Source organism: Anabrus simplex, chromosome 1, assembly GCF_040414725.1.
Source record: "Anabrus simplex isolate iqAnaSimp1 chromosome 1, ASM4041472v1, whole genome shotgun sequence".
NCBI lineage: Eukaryota > Metazoa > Arthropoda > Insecta > Orthoptera > Tettigoniidae > Anabrus > Anabrus simplex.
In genome coordinates, this window is record NC_090265.1 from 1,567,444,035 (window position 1) to 1,567,467,343 (window position 23,309).

The 23,309-nt window shown below is 38.1% G+C and overlaps 1 protein-coding gene across 1 annotated transcript in view; it reads right to left on the minus strand.

The window, feature by feature from the left end:
* LOC136880897 (cytosolic phospholipase A2) overlaps window positions 1-23,309 on the minus strand; it is a 421,785-nt gene that overhangs the window by 114,382 nt on the left and 284,094 nt on the right. Inside the window, exon 4 of the mRNA XM_067153430.2 lies at window positions 3,078-3,150. Coding sequence (XP_067009531.2) covers window positions 3,078-3,150 — 73 coding nt within the window. The remainder of the gene's footprint in view (window positions 1-3,077; window positions 3,151-23,309) is intronic.

The following is a 23,309-nucleotide window of genomic DNA, read 5'->3' on the forward strand; positions in this document are numbered from 1 at the left end:
GTAGCTGTACACAATTACAATACCTGATTTTTGGTTAGGAAATGTTTCTAAATGACGATCTTCCCAATTTAGTTCAGGAAATTTCTGTAAAATAATTTTTAATACAGAGTAGTGAATATCATGTAATTGTGTTAAACACTAAAACTGCATGGATGTTCTCTGTCTTGTTTTGATGTGTGAAAATTTGTTGGTGAACATGGAAATAACGACTTGCAAGAAGCAGTTGAAGAGCAAAATTTCTAGAATATGGTGGTGAAGGTAAATGAAGAACAATGTGTCTTCTTTAATGAAATTAGAGGGTTGATCTCAAAATTCGATCCAAATGTGAATAATGCATGCTTCTTAGATGGCCCCAGTGGTACTGGAAAACCTTTCGTATACCAGGGTTAGTGAGTCCTTGCGTACAACTTAGAATCAATGTTATTTCTGTAGCATAGACTGGAATTGCTGCAATGTTACTGCCTGATGGTCGTGCTGCTCACAGTCATTTTAAATTAACATTAAATTTACATGAACATACAGTATCAAGGCTATAAATGAACAGTAAAGAAGCATATCTCATTCGATCTGCCAGTTTAATTATTTGGGATGAAAAAAAGAATGGCCAATAAGCATTCTTTAATGTGTGTAAACAGACTTTTAAAGGATTTAATAAATATTGATGTGTCTTTTGGTGGAAAAATCATAGTATTAGGAGGCGATTTTAGGCAAGTATTACCTGTTGTGCTTCACGCATCACAAGCTACAACCTGTGTCTGAAAAGTTTGGTGAATGGTCACCTAGTTTGCACACCGTGCTAGATTGGACGATGCGCTCGCGCATACGCATTGCAAGAAATGACACCAAGTGCCCCCTATTGATCAACTCAACACAGTTAAACGGAGTTGAACGCTGCAACACATCGCACGGAGTCAGTGTAAGGACTCGTGTCATTGAACAATGGAGTGCAAATCGGAGTAACACGTTAACATGAAGTTTTGTTTTCACGTAGGCAAAACGGCAACGGAAACACACACAACGTTAGTGCAAGTTTACCACGCTCAAGCAGTGAGTAAAAGGTGCGTTTTTGATAGTTTAAGCGCTTTCAAGATGGAAAGGAAGGTGTTGAGGACGAGGCGCATTCGGGTCGACCAACCACAAGCACATCTCCAGACAACATCGAACGAGTGTGACAGATGCTTGCAAACGATTGGTGACTGCCCTTACAAATGATAGCAGATGAAGCGGGTGTAGGCGAGGACAGTGTAAGGACCATTGTTCACGAACATTTGAAAAAGCGGAAGATTTGTGTCCGGTTTGTACCACACAACCTGACAGACGAGCAGAAGCAAACTCGGATGGAAACATCGGGAGATTTCATTGAAGTTTTTGTTTGTTTCCCCCGTCTTAAATTAGCCCTGAAGGGCCACCTGGTTTGACAGTGTAGCAGGTATCCAACAACGCGTGACAAGGGTTCTCTGGGAGATACCAAAAGAAGTGTTTGCTGCCAGCTTCCAACAGCTTTACAGTCGATATCAAAAGTGTGTTGTAGCTAACGGAGATTACTTTGAAGGCCAGTAAAGGAGTTTTGTGTGTAACTTACGTTGTCTTTATTTCATCAGACCATGCACCTAACTTTTCAGACATAGGTTGTATGACAGTTAATAATTCGATTAAAGTCTCTTCTCTATGGTCAGCTTTCAAAAAATTAATTCTTCGCAAAAACATGTGTGCCAAGCCTGAGGAGTGTGAATTTGCAAACTTTTTGTTAAGTAATGGTCAATACAATTCTTTAGATGGCAATGGTTCCAATTCCATTGATTTGCCTCCTTCTCTGGTGCCAGTACGAGAAATGGAGACCGAAACTTTTGACAACGACTTTTAGCACTGCAAATTACTCATCTAACATAGCTAATCTTGCACCAAGAAATGAACACACTCATGAAATAAATAACACAGTTCTAGCTCTATAAACCTAGAGAAGACAGGAGTTATAAAAAGTGGGGTTTTTTTTTTGCTAGGGGCTTTACGTCGCACCGACACATATAGGTCTTATGGCGACGATGGGATAGGAAAGGCCTAGGAGTTGGAAGGAAGCGACCGTGGCCTTAATTAAGGTACAGCCCCAGCATTTGCCCGGTGTGAAAATGGGAAACCACGGAAAACCATTTTCAGGGGTGCCGATAGTGGGATTCGAACCTACTATCTCCCGGATGCAAGCTCACAGCCGCGCGCCCCTACATGCACGAATATAAAAATTTTGAACCACTTAATAATTGAGGATGAAAGTGAATTAAGGTACTGCAGTTTCCATCAGAATTCTTAAATAGCCTAGAGGTCAGCGGATTGCCACCCCATCACCTAAATTTGAAACAAGGCTGTGTTGTAATGCTCCTTCGCAACTTCAATGTTGCTCATGGTTGTTCAATAGAGCAAGACTCACGGTGTGAAAAATGTATGATAATACTGTACTTTGGAGTTGGAAATTCTAACTGGAGTAAATATGGGACATAAGGTATTAATTTCCCAAATTGACCTGTCTCCAATGGATACTGTTCTATCATTTTCTTTCAAACATAGACAGTTCTCTGTACAACTAGCCTTCTGTATGACCATTAAAAATATACAGGGACAAATTCTTGAAAACATGGGTATGTACTTACCTGAACCAGTTTTCATTCACGGCCAATTGTATGTTGCACTATCTCGGACAAGATTGTTTGAAAATGTTAAGGTCAAGATACGCCCAAATGGTCAACACAGACTGAATATTGTATGGAAAGAAGTGTTACAAACAACATTATGAACGAATCAATTATAATGCACCAGTATTAAATGTTCATAGAACTAATGAAAAGGGCAGGCAAAACAATACGACTACGACAGGCCATATCAAGGCAAGTTATCTCACCTAATTTTAATGAATGCAGCGAAGCAACATGGGTCGGCTAGTTTCTCTTTATAAAATGATAAATAAAACTGGGAAAATACAAAACATAACTAAAAACCTTGTTGTTTTTCCTCTAAAACAATAATTATTGCATCATTAAGATCAATTAATACTAACAAATATCCTTAAATATTTTAATAAAACTTACTGAACCATCCTCGAGAAATGTTCTTGCCTGACACAACGTGCACATGAACTATGTGACATCTTCTATGTGACACCTGAAATATGCACAATGAAAAAGAAGTAATTAACACTCAATAGTACAACATACACACTGACATTCCAAAAGTCATAGGATAACACAAGTAACTGAATACTAGTGGTTCCTGACAAAGATGAGATATTCCAACAGAATAATACACCATCTCATTGGGCTTGATTTTCCAGGACTGGTTCGATAACCATTCTGGAGATACAGCACATGAAGTGGCCAGCACATTGTCCCGATGTGAACCCAATCGAGCATTTATGGGATATGGTGGAGAGAGCTATTCGCATCCAAGATCCAGCCACCTAGAAATACCACGGAAGTTATTCAGACAGCATGGCTTAACATCTCTCCACTGGTCTGCTCTATACTTGTGGAGTCCACGCCATGTCAAGTTACTGCACATCTCTGGAACAGAGGGGATCCTACACATTTTTAGGTGGATATCTGGTGACATTTAGCATGTCAGTGTAGATTGAGCAGCCTACATCAGTTACACCAAGAATTCTGAGAAAGCCAAGATGATTTAATACAATGCTAAATTATAGTAATACCAAGCAAGTTGGCTATGCAGTGTGGTCACATAACTGTGAGCTTTATTATTTTAAGCATTATAGTTTATTATGGTCTGTACTGACTTTCATCTAATAACACAACACTGAAAAATCACTGATAATGTTATGTGTATGCCTTGTCAATATTAATGTGTCCTTTTTTTTTGCTAGTGGCTTTACGTCGCACTGACAGATAGGTCTTACGGCGGCGATGGGATACGAAAGGCCTAGGAGTTGGAAGGAAGCAGCCGTGGTCTTAATTAAGGCACAGCCCTAGTATTTGCCTGGTGTGAAAATGGGAAATGACGGAAAAACCATTCTCAGGGCTGCCGACAGTGGGATTCGAACCCACTATCTCCCGGATGCAAGCTCACAGCCGTGCGCCTCTAACCGTACGGCCAACTTGCCCGGTCTGACAATATTAATAGAAAACTATTTAATCCATAATTAATCCGCCATACATGTTTCAAGAACCACATTCATTATCTTCGTCAGTGACCTGAAATTCACGAAATAATCTGCTGACTTGATTTGATTACATACTAACAATACACTACCAAATAAGTTATAAATTAACCCATTAATGCCTACATTATTTTTTCTTTATTTCTATAGAAATTTTTACTGAAAATTGTTTGAAAGTGTTAAGATACATCATCTGTTAAGAAACATTTACGATAAGTGTCATAGATAAGAAGATAATACACATCCTCATATGAGGACACTAGGCATTGTATAGCAAGTCTCGAAGCTCTATTGTCTTACAAAATAGCGGTTATGTACATCAACTCTAAGGTCTTACGATACACATCAAAACTTTGTAAGCAGAGGGTCACATTACAATTTTGAAAATAGGTTCTCTACGTTTTTCTTCTACTCCTTACTCATTTTCAAAGGACAGCTACCTGTTCGATTCTCCCTTACAGTACCTTTTGCTCTATATCCTAGGTGTCAGAGATGAATTACGAGGTCTCTGTTAATGAAAAAGTTGTCAAAGAACACTATATAACTCCTAGGATTGATTGTCCATACATTCTACCATGTTCAGAACATAGGATCCTTGTAACATATCCTGCCTTTCACCCTCAGTATGCTTTCCATAATACAGGGCCCATAACTTCTACCCGAATATAATAGGCTTACCTTTGATGAAGTGTTTCAGGTTATTTTGTCCAAAGTATTTCACTATCACTTCATCCACCACAGGAAAATCTTCAAACACTCTGAACTGTTGAAAAGCTGCATTCATCATCTCAAAATGAGGCTGTATCTTGAAGCCCTTGTTACTCTTGTTTTTACTGACAAGATCATTATTGCAAAAATGAATTCTGTGATGGGATTCAATAATAGTACAATTTTTAAAAAAAGTACAAGTAAACTTGTACAATTCTGATCATTCGTCATTTGAAAGTTTCATTTTGTACTACTATGTGCACTGTGGAATGAAGTGTGTTACAGAAGTCTCTGACTTGCATCCATCTGTCCACTCATAGATATCGAGCTGTTGATGTCAAATATGTACATATCCTGATTTTGCCAAAACCTGGCTTGTACTATTATTCCCATCATAGCATTAGTCTCGTCAACTTCAAATATTTATTCTTGGCAATGCTACCTTGACAATTTCAACACCTAAGTCTTCATCCTTAGACCAATACACACTTTCTGAATGCAATCTATGGCATCTAGTAAATATAAGAGACCATAAAAAAATAAAAAAAACCTTAGTTTGTGAGAGCTGAGAGTAAAATCTGGGATTATTTCACTTACAAGATATCAAAGAGTTTCCCTTACAATGTGTTTAAGTATCTTTTCATGAAAAACATTTTCAAAGCTTCCTAGTTCATTCTCTCCAGTTTCACCTTGGTATTTTCTCTTGTCTGGCAGTTTTGTATATTGGGTATTTTATTTTTGCCACCCTACTATCTTCTCAGTAAAGAGGCACCATCTTTATCTTATTGATTTACCATTGTAAGCAGCCAGAAGACATGGACCAAACTCTTCTCTTTCATCACATGTTTTCATAGAAGGATCATAATGTACAATATAAAACTGAAATATAATTCACTGTACTACATGGCAAGACAGTCAAAGGAACCTCACACAGTGTACAGACTGATAAAATACGTGGTAACTAGATCACAAATGCAACATGAGCCAGTATAAAGAAATTGTTGAGGAATGCGAAAACAGGTTTGTACCTTTAAGGGTGGTAAGGAATGGTAAAGACCCACCTTATTATAATAGAGAAATAAAGAGACTAAGAAGGAGGTGCAGACTGGCAAGAAATAGAGTTAGAAATGGCTGTGGAAGTAAGGAGAAATTGAAGGAACTTACTAGAAAATTGAATCTAGCAAAGAAGGCAGCTAAGGATAACATGATGGCAAGCATAATTGGCAGTCATACAAATTTTAGTGAAAAATGGAAGGGTATGTATAGGTATTTTAAGGCAGAAACAGGTTCCAAGAAGGACATTCCAGGAATAATTAATGAACAAGGGGAGTGTGTATGTGAGGATCTTCAAAAGGCAGAAGTATTCAGTCAGGAGTATGTAAAGATTGTTGGTTACAAGGATAATGTCGAGATAGAGGAAGAGACTAAGGCCAAAGAAGTAATAAAATTTACATATGATAACAATGACATTTACAATAAGATACAAAAGTTGAAAACTAGAAAAGCGGCTGGAATTGATCAGATTTCTGGGGATATACTAAAGACAATGGGTTGGAATATAGTACCATATCTGAAGTACTTATTTGATTATTGTTTGACCGAAGGAGCTATACCAGATGAATGGAGAGTTGCTATAGTAGCCCCTGTGTATAAAGGCAAGGGTGATAGACATAAAGCTGAAAATTACAGGCCAGTAAGTTTGACATGCATTGTATGTAAGCTTTGGGAAGGCATTCTTTCTGATTATATTAGACATGTTTGTGAAATTAATAACTGGTTCGATAGAAGGCAATTCGGTTTTAGGAAAGGTTATTCCACTGAAGCTCAACTTGTAGGATTCCAGCAAGATATAGCAGATATCTTGGATTCTGGAGGTCAGATGGACTGTATCACGATTGACATGTCTAAAGCATTTGATAGGGTGGATCATGGGAGACTACTGGCAAAAATGAGTGCAATTGGACTAGACAAAAGAGTGACTGAATGGGTTGCTATATTTCTAGAAAATAGATCTCAGAGAGTTAGAGTAGGTGAAGCTTTGTCTGACCCTGTAATAGTTGAGAGGGGTATTCCTCAGGGCAGTGTTATCGGTCCTTTATGTTTTCTTATATATATAAATGATATGAGTAAAGGAGTGGAATCGGAGGTAAGGCTTTTTGCGGATGATGTTATTCTCTATAGAGTGATAAATAAGTTACAAGATTGTGAGCAACTGCAACGTGACCTCGAAAATGTTGTGAGATGGACAGCAGGCAATGGTATGTTGATAAACAGGGTTAAAAGTCAGGTTGTGAGTTTCACAAATAGGAAAAGTCCTCTCAGTTTTAATTACTGTGTTGATGGGGTGAAAGTTCCTTTTGGGGATCATTGTAAGTATCTAGGTGTTAATATAAGGAAAGATCTTCACTGGGGTAATCACATAAATGGGATTGTAAATAAAGGGTACCGATCTCTGCACATGGTTATGAGGGTATTTAGGGGTTGTAGTAAGGATGTAAAGGAGAGTGCATATAAGTCTCTGGTAAGACCCCAACTAGAGTATGGTTCCAGTGTATGGGACCCTCACCAGGATTACCTGATTCAAGAACTGGAAAAAATCCAAAGAAAAGCAGCTCGATTTGTTCTGGGTGATTTCCGACAAAAGAGTAGCGTTACAAAAATGTTGCAATGTTTGGGTTGGGAAAAATTGAGAGAAAGAAGAAGAGCTGCTCGACTAAGTGGTATGTTCCGAGCTGTCAGCGGAGAGATGACGTGGAATGACATTAGTAGACGAATAGGTTTGAATGGCGTTTATAAAAGTAGGAAAGATCACAATATGAAGATAAAGTTGGAATTCAAGAGGACAAACTGGGGCAAATATTCATTTATAGGAAGGGGAGTTAGGGATTGGAATAATTTACCAAGGGAGATGTTCAATAAATTTCCAGTTTCTTTGAAATCATTTCGGAAAAGGCTAGGAAAGCAACAGATAGGGAATCTGCCACCTGGGCGACTGCCCTAAATGCAGATCAGTATTGATTGATTGATTGATTGATTGATTGATTGATTGATTGAGTATTGATTGATTGAACAATGCTTGAGAATGCCAGAGCACCCAGTGTCCTCATTTGAGGACACTCAGAGTGCAACAATAATTACTCAACAACACTGCAGAAAATAAAAGCAAACATTAGGTGTACAATTGCAATATTCTAGCACTACAAAAGTCACAAACAGAAATCACAGAAAACAATCTTCTAATTTATGGGAACGTGCAAAATACTTCTTTACAGGCCATGAGAAAATGTTGTTTTTTTTTTTGCTATGGGCTTTACGTCGCACCGACACAGATAGGTCTTATGGCGACGGTGGGATAGGAAAGGCCTAGGAGTAGAAAGGAAGCGGCCGTGGCCTTATTTAAGGTACAGCCCCAGCATTTGCCTGGTGTGAAAATGGGAAACCACGGAAAACCATTTTCAGGGCTGCCGATAGTGGGATTCGAACCTACTATCTCCCGGATGCAAGCTCACAGCCGCGTGCCTCTACGCGCACGGCCAACTCGCCCGGTATGAGAAAATGTTGCTTGTAATTTTAAGTGATGGGATATCTCAATAGTTTACTTCCTAATGATTGAAAGAAAGGTTAACCTAATATCTGCCTATAACAATAGTCATAAAACATCAAATACAGTTTCTTTTCTAACAACAAATTATTGCTGTACTCATTTGAGGACACTGGGCAATAAAGGGTTAAAAATACAAGAAATGTCTATCTAAATAAAATCTTTGAAATTTCATTTTTAAAAATCTCTTATTCTTGAAATATCCTGAATACTCCATATAATGTATCTAAAAATCATGCATGTGTTGAAAACTTAAAACAAAACTTCACATTTAAAGTATAGCTCCTTCTGTACTCCATTTCTGTTGAAATACCTCCCAAAATGGTTACAAAATTTTGAGCTGGGTTATGATTAAGCTTTCCATTACACTACAAAACAAGAAGAAAGCCAGATCTTATTTGTAAATTACAAGAAAAGAAGATCTTTAAATTGAAGATTAAAGTGAAATGAATAAAGACTCTTACTGTTGTGGCTACTTGTTTACAAATCAAAACTCAAATTCATCCAGCTGACCTTGACTCATAAATCGATGTAATCTTGGTTTGTTTTTCTCTCTCACAGAACACGCAAGCCAGTTTTATTGTAACATACTCCTCTGTTGAGTTTGGGTTTGAATCCCATCATTGGCAGCCCTGAAAATGGTTTTCTGTGGTTACCCATTTTCACACCAGGCATATCCTTGGGCTGTACCTTAACACGTTCGCTGCTATTGCTACACTATTGACATTAAGTGTGAGTGCGCCATGAGTCACCGATGTCTCATACCGTATTTCACTGGTGTGCGTCACAAGGCTCGTGTGACTCGTCCTACGGAAGTAGTTCTGTGGGCTGCCGGTGGATGGCAAAAGTATATTACTCCGAAATAATGAGATTGGCAACTGCAAGTCGTGTCAAGTTCTGACATTCCTCAGCAGGGGGATCCAACAGCGTGTGGTTCAGCGGCAATAATCATTGAGTCACCCATGTCTCACGTAGCACAGAACAGTGCATTCCGGGGTTAAGACTAAGTTTAAAGATATTACAAAAAAAGTCTTATAACATTTTAAAAATCACATAATCACACTTATTAAGTTAAAATGAACACTTGGGTGAATAATATATGTTGGGTCATAAAATATCGTAGTACATAAAATAACAAAGATCATATATGATAGTTAATATTTGTGAACATTCAGGTTCACTTGTATTTATGTTCTTAAAACTGTTTCTTATAGTACTAAACATAACATTCAATCATAGGAAGAACCATCTCTAGAAGTCCCCTCTTCCATTTTGCCCACAGGAAGCATACAAGTCAAGCCCACTTATTTTGATTTTAAACAGCCATAATTATGGCCTCAAATGATAGCACTTTCATTCCAAGAAGACCATACAGTACATGATCTTTGTTAATTTATTCACAACAATATTTTATGACTCAACATATGTTATTCAACCAAGTGTTCATTTTATCTTAATAAGTGTGATTATGTGTTTTAAATATTATAAGCCTTTTTATGTAATATCTTGAAGCTTAGCCTTAAGTCATTTCTACTTCCTCAATTTTAACCAACATTATAGACGAAACATGTCTGAATTTTAACATGTAATTTTGTTTTTGATTTCTAATAAATCAAAAAATAACACATTGAAAAGGTGGACTTCCAAGAGACACTTCTTTCATAAGCTTATGCGTTCAATACGGACCCCAGAATGAAGTTTATAACTTGCAATGGTAGAAATATTTGTTTTTGTTGCTTTTGATAGTGTTGGGTTGGCATCCTTTTTTTATTTTGTTAACTACGACAAAAAAAGGCTTCATGATCACTAATACCATCTATTAGTTCAGTTTCCCTATAGAGCTCATCTGGTTTTATCAGCACCACATCCAGGATATTTTTCCCTCTGGTTGGTTCCATCACTTTCTGAATAAGCTGTCTTTCCCATATTAACTTATTTGCCATTTGTTGGTCATGCTTCCTGTCGTTCGCATTTCCTTCCCAATCGACATCTGGCAAATTCAGATCTCCCGCTACAATCACATTTCTTTCCATGTCGTTTCCCGCATAGCCGACTATCCTATCAAATAATTCCGAATCAGCATCAGTGCTACCCTTTCCCGGTCTGTACACTCCAAATATATCAAGCTGCCTATTATCTTTAGAAATGAGCCTTACACCTAGAATTTCATGTGTCTCATCTTTAACTTTTTCGTAGCTTACAAATTTTCTTTCACCAGAATGAATACTCCCCCTCCCACCATTCCTATCCCATCTCAACGATACACACTCCAGTGCCGTGAGAAAATTTCTGCATCCATTATATCATTTCTCAGCCATGATTCAACCCCTATTACAATATCTGGTAAATATATATCTATTGAATTACTTAATTCTATTTCTTTCTTTACAATACTTCTACAGTTCAACACTAACAATTTTATGTCATCCCTACTTGATTTCCAGTTCCCTGCTCCCTTATCACCGCTCCCTAGGCCACCCCGTTTCCCTGAATGTACCTCCCTATTACCCTTCCAAACAAATTTCCTAACTTATACGTACCACTGCAGTTTAAATGAAGGCCATCTAAGCGCAGATCCCTATCTCCTACCCACCCATTAGGATCTAGAAATTTCACTCCCAGTTTCCCACATATCCACTCCATAGTCTCATTTAAATCTCCAATCACCCTCCAGTCAGTATCTCTCCTACACAGTATTCCACTAATAACAATCTCCGCTTTCTTAAACTTCACCCGTGCTGCATTTACCAGATCCCACACATCTCCAACTATGTTGGTACTTATATCAGCTTGCCTTACGTTGTTGGTACCAACATGAAACACTACCAACTTCTCCTTCCCCTCCTCCCTCTCTTTACTTTCCTCAGCATCTGCCTCAACCTAATTTCTGGATAACATTCTTACCCTGGTTCCCTTTCCTCCACACACTTTCCCCACGTGTCTAATGATGGAATCCCCCATGACCAGTGCCTCAACCCTACCCACCTCATTTGATCCCCTCCCCTCCTGGTAAGCCCTATCTTTCCTGATAGCTGCAGAAGCTACTTCCTCCTCCCTTTTCTCTTCCCCATGACCCTATTCCACCTGTCGATCAGATTTCTGGGGATATACTAAAGACAATGGGTTGGGATATAGTACCATATCTGAAGTACTTATTTGATTATTGTTTGGTCGGAGGAGCTATACCAGATGAATGGAGAGTTGCTATAGTTGCCCCTGTGTATAAAGGAAAGGGTGATAGACATAAAGCTGAAAATTACAGGCCAGTAAGTTTGACATGCATTGTATGTAAGCTTTGGGAAGGCATTCTTTCTGATTATATTAGACATGTTTGTGAAATTAATAACTGGTTCGATAGAAGGCAATTCGGTTTTAGGAAAGGTTATTCCACTGAAGCTCAACTTGTAGGATTCCAGCAAGATATAGCAGATATCTTGGATTCTGGAGGTCAAATGGACTGTATCGCGATTGACCTGTCTAAAGCATTTGATAGGGTGGATCATGAGAGACTACTGGCAAAAATGAGTGCAATGGGACTAGACAAAAGAGTGACTGAATGGGTTGCTATATTTCTAGAAAATAGATCTCAGAGAATTAGAGTAGGTGAAGCTTTATCTGACCCTGTAATAATTAAGAGGGGAATTCCTCAAGGCAGTATTATCGGACCTTTATGTTTTCTTATATATATAAATGATATGAGTAAAGGAGTGGAATCGGAGGTAAGGCTTTTTGCGGATGATGTTATTCTCTATAGAGTGATAAATAAGTTACAAGATTGTGAGCAACTGCAACGTGACCTCGAAAATGTTGTGAGATGGACAGCAGGCAATGGTATGTTGATAAACGGGGTTAAAAGTCAGGTTGTGAGTTTTACAAGTAGGAAAAGTCCTCTCAGTTTTAATTACTGCATTGATGGGGTGAAAGTTCCTTTTGGGGATCATTGTAAGTATCTAGGTGTTAATATAAGGAAAGATCTTCATTGGGGTAATCACATAAATGGGATTGTAAATAAAGGGTACAGATCTCTGCACATGGTTATGAGGGTGTTTAGGGGTTGTAGTAAGGATGTAAAGGAGAGTGCATATAAGTCTCTGGTAAGACCCCAACTAGAGTATGGCTCCAGTGTATGGGACCTTCACCAGGATTACCTGATTCAAGAACTGGAAAAAATCCAAAGAAAAGCAGCTCAATTTGTTCTGGGTGATTTCCGACAAAAGAGTAGCGTTACAAAAATGTTGCAATGTTTGGGTTGGGAAGAATTGAGAGAAAGAAGAAGAGCTGCTCGACTAAGTGGTATGTAATACCAATATAATGGTCCATTATTGGACATTATAAATTTTCCAGCTAACTCATTCTTGGTTGCCTGCGTTTCGCCTTCGTGTGCTAAGTTAGGCTCATCAGTTGGGACTTAGCACACCACCCAAGACGCAAGGCTAGTGCATACTGTGGAGGCCACTGCATAGGCTACTTGAAGCCACCAGCAGTGCCAATGCACTATGAGAGCTATGTCTCATTTCCAAAAATTGATGCCTGCCTGGCCATCAGATAATACAGATGTTGATTCCCATAAGTCCCAACTGATGAGCCTAACTTAGCACACGAGGGCGAAACGCAGGCAACCAAGAATGAGTTAGCTGGAAAATTTATAATGTCCAATAACGGACCATTATATTGGTATTATAAATTTACTCATTCGGGACAAATATTTTAAATTCCCTATGGGAATCAACATCTGTATTATAAGTGGTATGTTCCGGGCTGTCAGCGGAGAGATGGCGTGGAATGACATTAGTAGACGAATTTTGAATGGCGTTTATAAAAGTAGGAAAGATCACAATATGAAGATAAAGTTGGAATTCAAGAGGACAAACTGGGGCAAATATTCAATTATAGGAAGGGGAGTTAGGGATTGGAATAACTTACCAAGAGAGATGTTCAATAAATTTCCAATTTCTTTGAAATCATTTAGGAAAAGGCTAGGAAAACAACAAATAGGGAATCTGCCACCTGGGCGACTGCCCTAAATGCAGATCAGTATTGATTGATTGATTGATTGATTGATTGATTGATTGAACAGTATATCCCTTTCCTTCCCCTTCCTCTTGTACACCTACTTTAACCTGTACATTGTTTGAGGGAATCCTATCTTCCTTCCTGTCTTCTGTGAGAATCCTAATTATCTCCCCCAAACTCTCCAACTCCTCCCTCATACCTCTCAATGCCTCGCCACACCCACAGTTCATACTCTCGCGCTCCTTAGCCATTCTTTACGGAAAAAATGAAAATAAAAATAAAATAACTTATTTGCAAAAAATAAATGAACGGAGGGATATATTGTCTGGGATAGTACTCAAAGATCACACAACAATAAGGTAATTTATATACGACTACACTACAATACTACTTAGTCGTACTCTAGTTTTTATCCTACAACCCTTAACAGGATAAAAACTGCTGTTAATTACTGAATATCAAAAGTAATACACAAGAACCACACAATTCCAAACTGCAATTAAGCCTATCCTAATTACAACAACAGAATTTTAGTAAGAGTTTCTTTGGATACCTCTACCACACAAGTACTACACAAATATTTTACAATAATAAAATAAGCACACTAAATTCTAATAGGATATTACTCGTATACTACTGTACAGTACACTACAGTAATTTTTAAACTACTTTCAGACGTATCCTAATTACGATACCGGTACCGTATGTCACTACTAAGCACAAACAGAAATGAAATTTGCAAGTACTACTGTACCAGTACTCAAAGAATACCAACAAAGCTAAATGCTTAGACAAATTATTATTAGTACTACACTCTAACAGATACACACGTAAGATAACACACGAATACAGCAGGTAAGATACGGCATTATCTAAATGTACTGTATCTATACTACTGTACAGTGTATCTACACTACAATTTTCAGCTGAAGTGTGGTTATATGAACTTTTCCTTACATTTAGCCATGACATTACCAACTCTTCATTTAACTTCAGCATAGATCTTCTTGAATGTAATGGGAGTTTCTTCCTGTGCACATTGTGACTGAAGATAACGAAAGTATTTATGCATGCCAAATTGAGCATCCTATAAAATATACAAAGGCCAGCGACGGGTTTTACGTGACGCAGCCATCACAATGCACAGCTAATCAACTGGCATCCACACCTGATTTGGTTCTGTTATAGCAGTCAGTTATTTTTTTATTTTTTATTTTTTTTGCTATGGGCTTTACGTCGCACTGGCACAGATAGGTCTTATGGCGACGATAGGATAGGAAAGGCCTAGCAGTTGGAAGGAAGCGGCCGTGGCCTTAATTAAGGTACAGCCCCAGCATTTGCCTGGTGTGAAAATGGGAAACCACGGAAAACCATTTTCAGGGCTGCCGATAGTGGGATTCGAACCTACTATCTCCCGGATGCAAGCTCACAGCCGCGCGCCTCTACGCGCACGGCCAACTCGCCCGGTGTCAGTTATTTCTGGCTTGCCTGATGGTGCAATCGATTGTCCTTGGTGCATGGATGGTAATATACATACTACTTTATTGGGTTTAGGATAGTAAGGCAACAGAAGTTTGGGTCCATCAAAACAAAATATTGATGAACCTGCTAGTCTCTTCTTGGCAACTAACAAGGAAGGTGGTATCTCTCTTTTAAGAGTCCAGATTTCCTATGTACATGTCAACACTTATTAATACTGATGATAAATCAGCATGAGAATTTATTTATTTATTTATTTATTTATTTATATATTTATTTATTTATTTATCATAGGATGAATGGAAGTACATATATATATATTGTTTCAGGATAAATGTGCGTAGTCTCAAGTCCGTACAATAGTACAACTCTAGGTCTAGTATTTTGACCCAATCAACTGCTTCATCTGATGTGTGGTGAATGTCCATTAGCGTTCCTTTGAGAGCCCGAATTGGGCAGTCAGCAACAATGTGGTGGATTGACTGAGAAGAGGCACCACAATCACAATCTGCAGAGCTAGTCCAACCCCATTTGCACAATAGATAACCACATCTGCCTTGTCCAGTTCTTATCCGATTGATGATTCTCCACTGTCGCTTTGGAAGATCAAATACTTGTACGTGTTTAGGATTCAGAACTAGATATTTGTTGACTAATGGAGATTGATCCTACTGGGCTTTTCATGAATTGTTAACATGAAAAGAGGTTCTTTCAAGATCTGTTGCTGTACGCCAGGGTGGTTTCCTTGATTTTAGTCGCTGACGTTCAGTGTTTGTAACATCTTGATGGATGGGTAGTTGGGGGTTCTGCTGAATGTTTTTCCAAACCTTTAGGAGAGCTTCTGATTGTCTTAGGGCTGGAGGTGGAATATTGCTGAGAACAGGAAGCCATAGCATGGTCATGCTCCGAATGCATCCCGTGATATGAAAATGTAAACACACAACACCATGCCTAAACTCGCGTTAAAGCTAATCACTCATAATATTTATGATTGTGACTGAGTAACGGTGCACACATACCATCCACGTCTGTTGCTTACAGCCAATGTATCCACACAGATGCACACAAGATGCTGTCAGTTGGTACAATTAATTTTATTCACATATATTCACATGTCACACACATAACCTTAATCACAGTATCAAAACACTTCACTTCGAGAAGATGAGACCAAACTGTCGGAAACGACCTCAAGTTTGTAGAATTGGACCATCACTGCATATTTGTCAACTGAATATCGGAGGGATTAGTCGAGCGAAATGTATCTTTCCAGGACTGCACTGAAATATGCAGTTGATGTCATTGTGCTTCAAGAAACATACACAGCAGACTTTAAATTGATAGCGTCTAACTATCATCAAAATTAAGGCCTTGCAACTTATGTCAGGAATTATTTAACAAATTACCAATTACTATCAGTACACTCTGGAAATGACATTTTTACTACTACAGTTAACATTGAAAACTCGACAATAGTTAATGTGTACAAGCCACCAGATATTATTGGCTTAATCCTCCTATACCTTCTCTGCAGCATCCTAATATATGTATCATGGTGATTTCAACAGTCATCATCATCTTTGGGGATATAACAACGATGACTCTAATGGTGAAGTTCTTGTGGACTGGATGGAAACTGAAAATTTGAATGTGATATTTGATGGTAAGGACCTGCCTACCTTTCAATCAGCATGGGAATTAAAAAGATATGAAAATGTAAACACACAACACCATGCCTAAACTCGCGTTAAAGCTAATCACTCATAATATTTACGATTGTGACTGAGTAACGGTGCACACATACCATCCACGTCTGTTGCTTACAGCTAACATATCCACACAGACACACATGAGATGCTGTCAGTTGGTACAATTAATTTCATTCACATATATTCACACATTAACACACACATAACCTTAATCACAGTATCAAAACACTTCACTTCGAAAATATCAACAAAGCTGCCATTATTAAAAACAAGTGTCAACACTTCAATATGGAGTTTACAATTTTGAAACACAGTTGAAAACAGATGACTGCGTATTTCAATACAGAGACTGCAAATATTGCATGTCAGCCCGGGATATATACTTGCTACACCATAACTCTACTAAACAACAACTAACTGTCAATAACTCAGCAGTAACTAACTTCACCGTCAAGATCGCCTCTTTATATAGGTGCCTGGCCAAGCTTCTAGAAAGTTACATTACAAAAAGTATCTTTGTGAAAATTCTAGTGTGTCTAATACACAGATTAAAATGTACAGAATATTCTCCATTACCATTCTGGAAGTTACAGTGTGTTTCAAAATTATGGATTACAAATTATATACAGGTAAGAATAAATTATAAACATACAAATAATAATAATAATAATAATAATAATAATAATAATAATAATAATAATAATAGCTCGATGTCGGCATTAGTTACCCACGGGTGAGAGAATATTGTTTTCAAGTTCATTGCACTTGCGTCACAGCATACTCAGGAGTGGGGAGCGAGTGATGAAGGTATTGAGAAGCTTGGCATTATCAAGCAGCCCAAATACGAAAAATAACCAAAAATGTTTCCTTGATAGTAAAATTTATGAATGGTTAGCATTCCTTTCTACAAGTTGATAAAGGTTGATTTACATGAGCATAAATGCATATTTAGACAAACAATAAATGAACATATTTATTTGCTTTGTAATAAAGGCACTGCATATAAAATTTAAAATAATATTCTTTTAAATAATACTGTTCTCTATTTGAACCCAACTGTCTATTTTTTTCACTGATGTCTAAATTCCCTTCACTATTTACACTCATGATTTCACTAATTTTATTATTATACAATGGCAATTTTTATTTTGAACACATTATCTTCAATTTCAGCATTTATGAACTTCATTAAAACATCCAATGCACATGAATGGTTTGTTTGGATATTCCTCACAGTACGTCGTCACCTGCGTCTTTCAATGTGCCACATTCTTGCTGAGCTTTATAGCAAACTACGCATCGTCTTCGAACTTTTCTGACTGATCCTTTTTTTTTTGCTAGGGGCTTTACGTCGCACCGACACAGATAGGTCTTATGGCGACGATGGGATAGGAAAGGCCTAGGAGTTGGAAGGAATCGGCCGTGGCCTTAATTAAGGTACAGCCCCAGCATTTGCCTGGTGTGAAAATGGGAAACCACGGAAAACCATCTTCAGGGCTGCCGATAGTCGGATTCGAACCTACTATCTCCCGGATGCAAGCTCACAGCCGCGCGCCTCTACGTCTGACTGATCCAACTTTAACAGAATGTGCACACGTCTCCTCTCAGGACTGATGACAGGTTCCGTCTGTGGTCCAACCAGGCTTCTCACAACCTTCTCTTGAAATTGCAGTAGGGTCATTTTTTTTCCCAGACGTCATGGTGTGAAATATCCAAGCATTAACTAAGGCCGTTCCAATGATAACTTCTGGGGCTACTTTCCTGTATCATTTTAAACCTTTCCATAGGCCTGAATAATAGGAAGACATTTGATTGCTGATATCAACCCCCTTTTCAGCTCCATTCTAATAAAAATCAGAGAGAGGCTTTTTTTTTTTTTTTTTTTTTTTTTTTTTAGAGTCTACCAGACAGTCACTATGGCTTGGGAGTGTTGAAAGCATTAGAACGGGTTGCTTGCCAACCCACTTGACAACTCAAGTACCGTGCTGACACATCTTACCCACCACCTCTCCTTTCTTCATTTTCTGTTTCACTATCATTGGTAGTCCACGTCTATTGTTACGAAGTGTTTCACAAACAAATGTTTCATTCTTCAGAAGTTATTCTGCCAGAGGTGCACTGGTGTAGAAATTATCAGTATAGAGGACACATCCTTCATTTTGAAATCCATTTAGAAGCTCCATTACAACAGAATGAGCATGCCCTACTCCACTTACATTCACACTGGATTTTCTTGCATAAACAGTGTAGCCTTCTTTCATACATAGTTTATACTGTACACCTTCACTCCATATTTGTGAGTTTTGTTAGGAGTGTACATTCTGAAGATTAACTGGCCTCACCAAGGAACCATAGTTTCACCTATAACCATTTCTTTCCCCATTGTTAAGGCATTCTCAAAATTTTGATTTAATTTATCAAGAAGGGATTGGATTTGATAAAGATGATCGCCTAGTTGATGGCTAGCTTCATTGTCTGCAAAGTGCCAGAATCTCTAATAGTGTAGCTTTCTTTCATACACAGTTTATACTGTACACCTTCACTCCATATTTGTGAGTTTCGTTAGGAGTGTACATTCTGAAAACTAACCGGCCTCACCAGGGAACCATGGTTTCACCTATAACCATTTCTTTCCCCACTGTTACGCCATTCTCAAAATTTTGATTTCATTTATCAAGGAGGGATTGGATTTGATAAAGATAATCACCTGGTTGATAGTTAGCTTCGTTGTCTGCAAAGTCCCAGAACCTCAAGAGAAGAAGGAAACGATCCCGTGGAATTACCCGTCTATTAAGTTGCACATCATATAAGTCAATCTTAGATCAGTATGAGTTACGAGTTGGGTGAGAAAGAAGATCCATGCACACGATAATTCCCAGAAACTGTTTCATTTTCTCAACATTAGTTTCCTTCCATTTCAAACTTCTGGACTTGCTTTTCTCATAATGACTTTGTTTAAATTAAATGGCATACCTGTTGGTTTTCTGAACCATCATTTCTAACAGGCTGTAATCTACGAAATGAGAGTATATACAGAGTGGTACAGCTGCCCCTATTCTTTCCCGAACATATGCAACCAGCTACAGATCGGGCCAGCTAGGAAGACGTCTGGTCGCGTATGCGCTCTTTGGATGATCCAGCGTAGCGCATCCCCTCCTAACAGAGCTCCTGCTACAGGGACAGTTCAGTGCATAAGTTTACACTCGGCTGACACGAGCTGCTTTGTAATTTCTCATTGTGTAGTAACTGTGATTAGTGGTGATGTACGTTAGGCCTATCTGTGACAGTATGGAAGGCATTAAAAGTAGCCTGCATCATAAGGTGCTAAAGAGTCAGACTCGTGCAACAATCTCGAATATTATAGACTTTATGGAAAGGGAGGCAGTGGAAGAAAAGTTTGTGATAGATTGTAAGAAAGTGCAGGAAAGAGTAGCAGCAGCTGTTGGAGTGTCAGAAAGTTCTGTGGCATGGATTAAGAGTGAAAAACGAAAAGCGATCGAATTAGGAAAACCTATGGACAGTCTGTTTCAAACACCAAACAAAAAAAAGAATGCATGCAAAGAGTGTTACTGGACTGAACGACTTTGATGATGGTGAAATGAAATAGCATATGGCTTTTAGTGCTGGGAGTGTCCGAGGACAAATTTGGTTCGCCAGATGCAGGTCTTTTGATTTGACGCCCTTAAGCGATCTGTGTGTTGTGATGAGGATGAAATGATGATGAAAACGACACATATACCCAGCCCCCATACCAGTGAAATTAACCAATTAAGGTTAAAATTCCTGACCCTGCCGGGAATCGAACCCAGGACCCCGGTGACCAAAGGCCAGCCATGCTAACCATTCAGCCATGGAGCCGGACTTTGACGAAGGCGCCGTACGTCATATTGTTAAAAAAATTTATTTAGTTTAAACATGTTTACCTACAGTTTCAAAAATTCGTGTTAAGTTAGAGAAAGACTTAAAGTTCAAAGGATCCAATACTAGTGTCAAATGAATCCTTCGATCATTAGGATATCATTGGAAAAAACTAACACTAATAAGCGTATCCTAATGGAAAAGCATGACATAAAATACAAAAGATTTGTTTATTTGAAAAATTGCCCAGCAACAGGTGGAGGATAGGCCTCTAGTGTACACGGATGAAACCTATATACATATGTCCCATGTATCCAGCAAAGGCTGGTCTGATGATTCAGTATCCGGTATATCAGCGCCCGTGTCAAAAGGAAAAAGACTTATAGTTGTACATTCTGGCAGGGAAATGAGCTTCATCGAGAACTGTCTGCTAATCTGGAAGCCTGGCAGCAAGAGTGGCAGCTACCACGATGACATGAATAGTGTCAATTTTTTTAAGTGGATGAAAGATATGTTTATTCCTAATCTTCCACCTCACAGTGTTTTTGTGATTGACGTGTCATATCACAACAAGGAAGTAGATCGTACTCCAACCTCCAGTTCACGGAAAGTGACGATGATCTCCTGGCTAGTGAATAGGAACATTCCACACCGTGATACGATGTACAAACACAAGCTTTATGAGCTTATCAAATTGCACAAGCTGGCACACAAAACTTACGTCCTGGATGAACTCATGGAACAGTACGGACACTCGGTCCTTCGACTGCCCCCATATCACCCTGAATTAAACAGTACTGAAATAATGTGGGCAGAAGTGAAGAACTGGGTAGCTTCTCACAATGTCTCCTTCACTATTGACGACATAGAGAAACTCACTAGACAGAAATTTGCGTCAATATCTGCCAAAGACTGGAAACGTAAATGTGAACACACAACGAAGGTGGAGAAAGATCTCATGAGGGATGAGGAACCTTTTGAAGACATTATAGAGCCCTTTGTGATCCAGCTGGGAGCCGACAACATGTCATCCGGTGAGGACGACAGAAGTGATGACGGAGGACTTAGTGGAACTGAAGAGCTCTAGAGGACATTTAAAATAAGTATGTGCTCATTTTATGAATATAGTGTAATTATTTTATTATTTATTATTTCAAGTGTCATTTAAGTCATCTTTTTTATACATACGTTGTTGCCTTTTACTTAGCATATGTAGACTCTTTACGGTGTTTCTTTTTATGAATTATATTTTGTTTCTGTACCTGAGAACCATTATATGGTTATATATGTCATATTGTTAAGTCACATTTCTTATTTTACAAGAGGACAACAAAATCTTGGCATTAAGGAGCTAGGGACAAACGATCATATAGTCTAACTCTGCTTTCTCGCCTTATAGCAAAAGTTGTTGTTGTTGTTATTATTATTATTATTATTATTATTATTATTATTATTATTATTATTATTATTATTATTATTATTATTATTATTTCATTTCACCCTCTCTGGGGTATGTGGAATCAATCCTTTCTCTGTGTGTTGTTCTTTTCGTAGTGCCCAGTATTTCTTCATTATCTGATTTGTTTCCTCTCATCTTCCGAGATAATAGCTTTGGCTTTTAATGTAGATTTGTCTTGGAACCTTATATTTTCTTCTTTAGTTATTACTTTAGCTGTTCGACCGAATAGCGAATTTTCTATAATTTTTAATTGTATCAGGTCTTTTTCAGTTTCTTTGAACCAGTTCGGTTTTGTTTTGTGGTTACTGAAGAAGTTAAAGATTTGTTTGGATAATGCATCAGAGTTCATTCTGAGGAGAAGATGACTATAAAAATTATCCTCCTTTTTCACATAGTATCTGAGAATTTTTCAATTTTCTTGTAGTGTGTTTCATTCTTGATGTTTATCTTATTATTATTATTATTATTATTATTATTATTATTATTATTATCAACTCATTTTACATGATGTGGCTCAGTCATGAAGCCTACTGTTATAGCAAACCATATTCTACACTGTGCATCTACATCATCGTAAAGTTAATTTTACATTAAATCATAATTTAAAATAATGACTACGCAAGTTGATACTCGAAAACGATTTTCACAGCTACTATAATAAGAGGTTAAATTATGTTCTAACTCCTTAAATCTATCTATCATCTGTAACACTTAAAAATAAAATAATTTCGGCTAGGTATGTCTGTAATTTACAGATGAAAGAGAATTCCACTAACTAAAAATCTGCGGAGTGTTACATGTCAGTCAAAACAAATATTTCAGGTCAACTGTACGTCGCCACAACATTGAGCAAGAAGGGGAAGTCAGCGTTCTCGCTGGCTCTGCTTTCTCACTCACACACTTCCCTCACCTGATGTCTTCCTAGCTGGCCAAATCTCTAGGAATGAAATGTCTCTTAGTCCTTCCTTACACAATACTTTACAGCAATTTTATGTGTTTAGACTGATATACATTTCCCCGCACAATGGAAAAATGGTATAAGTGGCAGTAAGTGAGGCCCAACTCAAAAACATTGTACCATTTTATGTAGAGCGGAGTCCAATACTCTAGTCATTTTTACGAAAGCTTACTGTACTGTGCAAACAATAGCCACTGCTATAACTGTCGGGAGAGAATTGTGCACCTGATTGGTCTAAGAGACCATTTTCTTTTCATAGAAAAGGATGGTTGTGATACCATAGAAAACGTCATAGGTTAGGACCAATTACAGACATGTCAATTCACCACAATTTTGTAGTCTCATCACATCAATATTGATAGAAA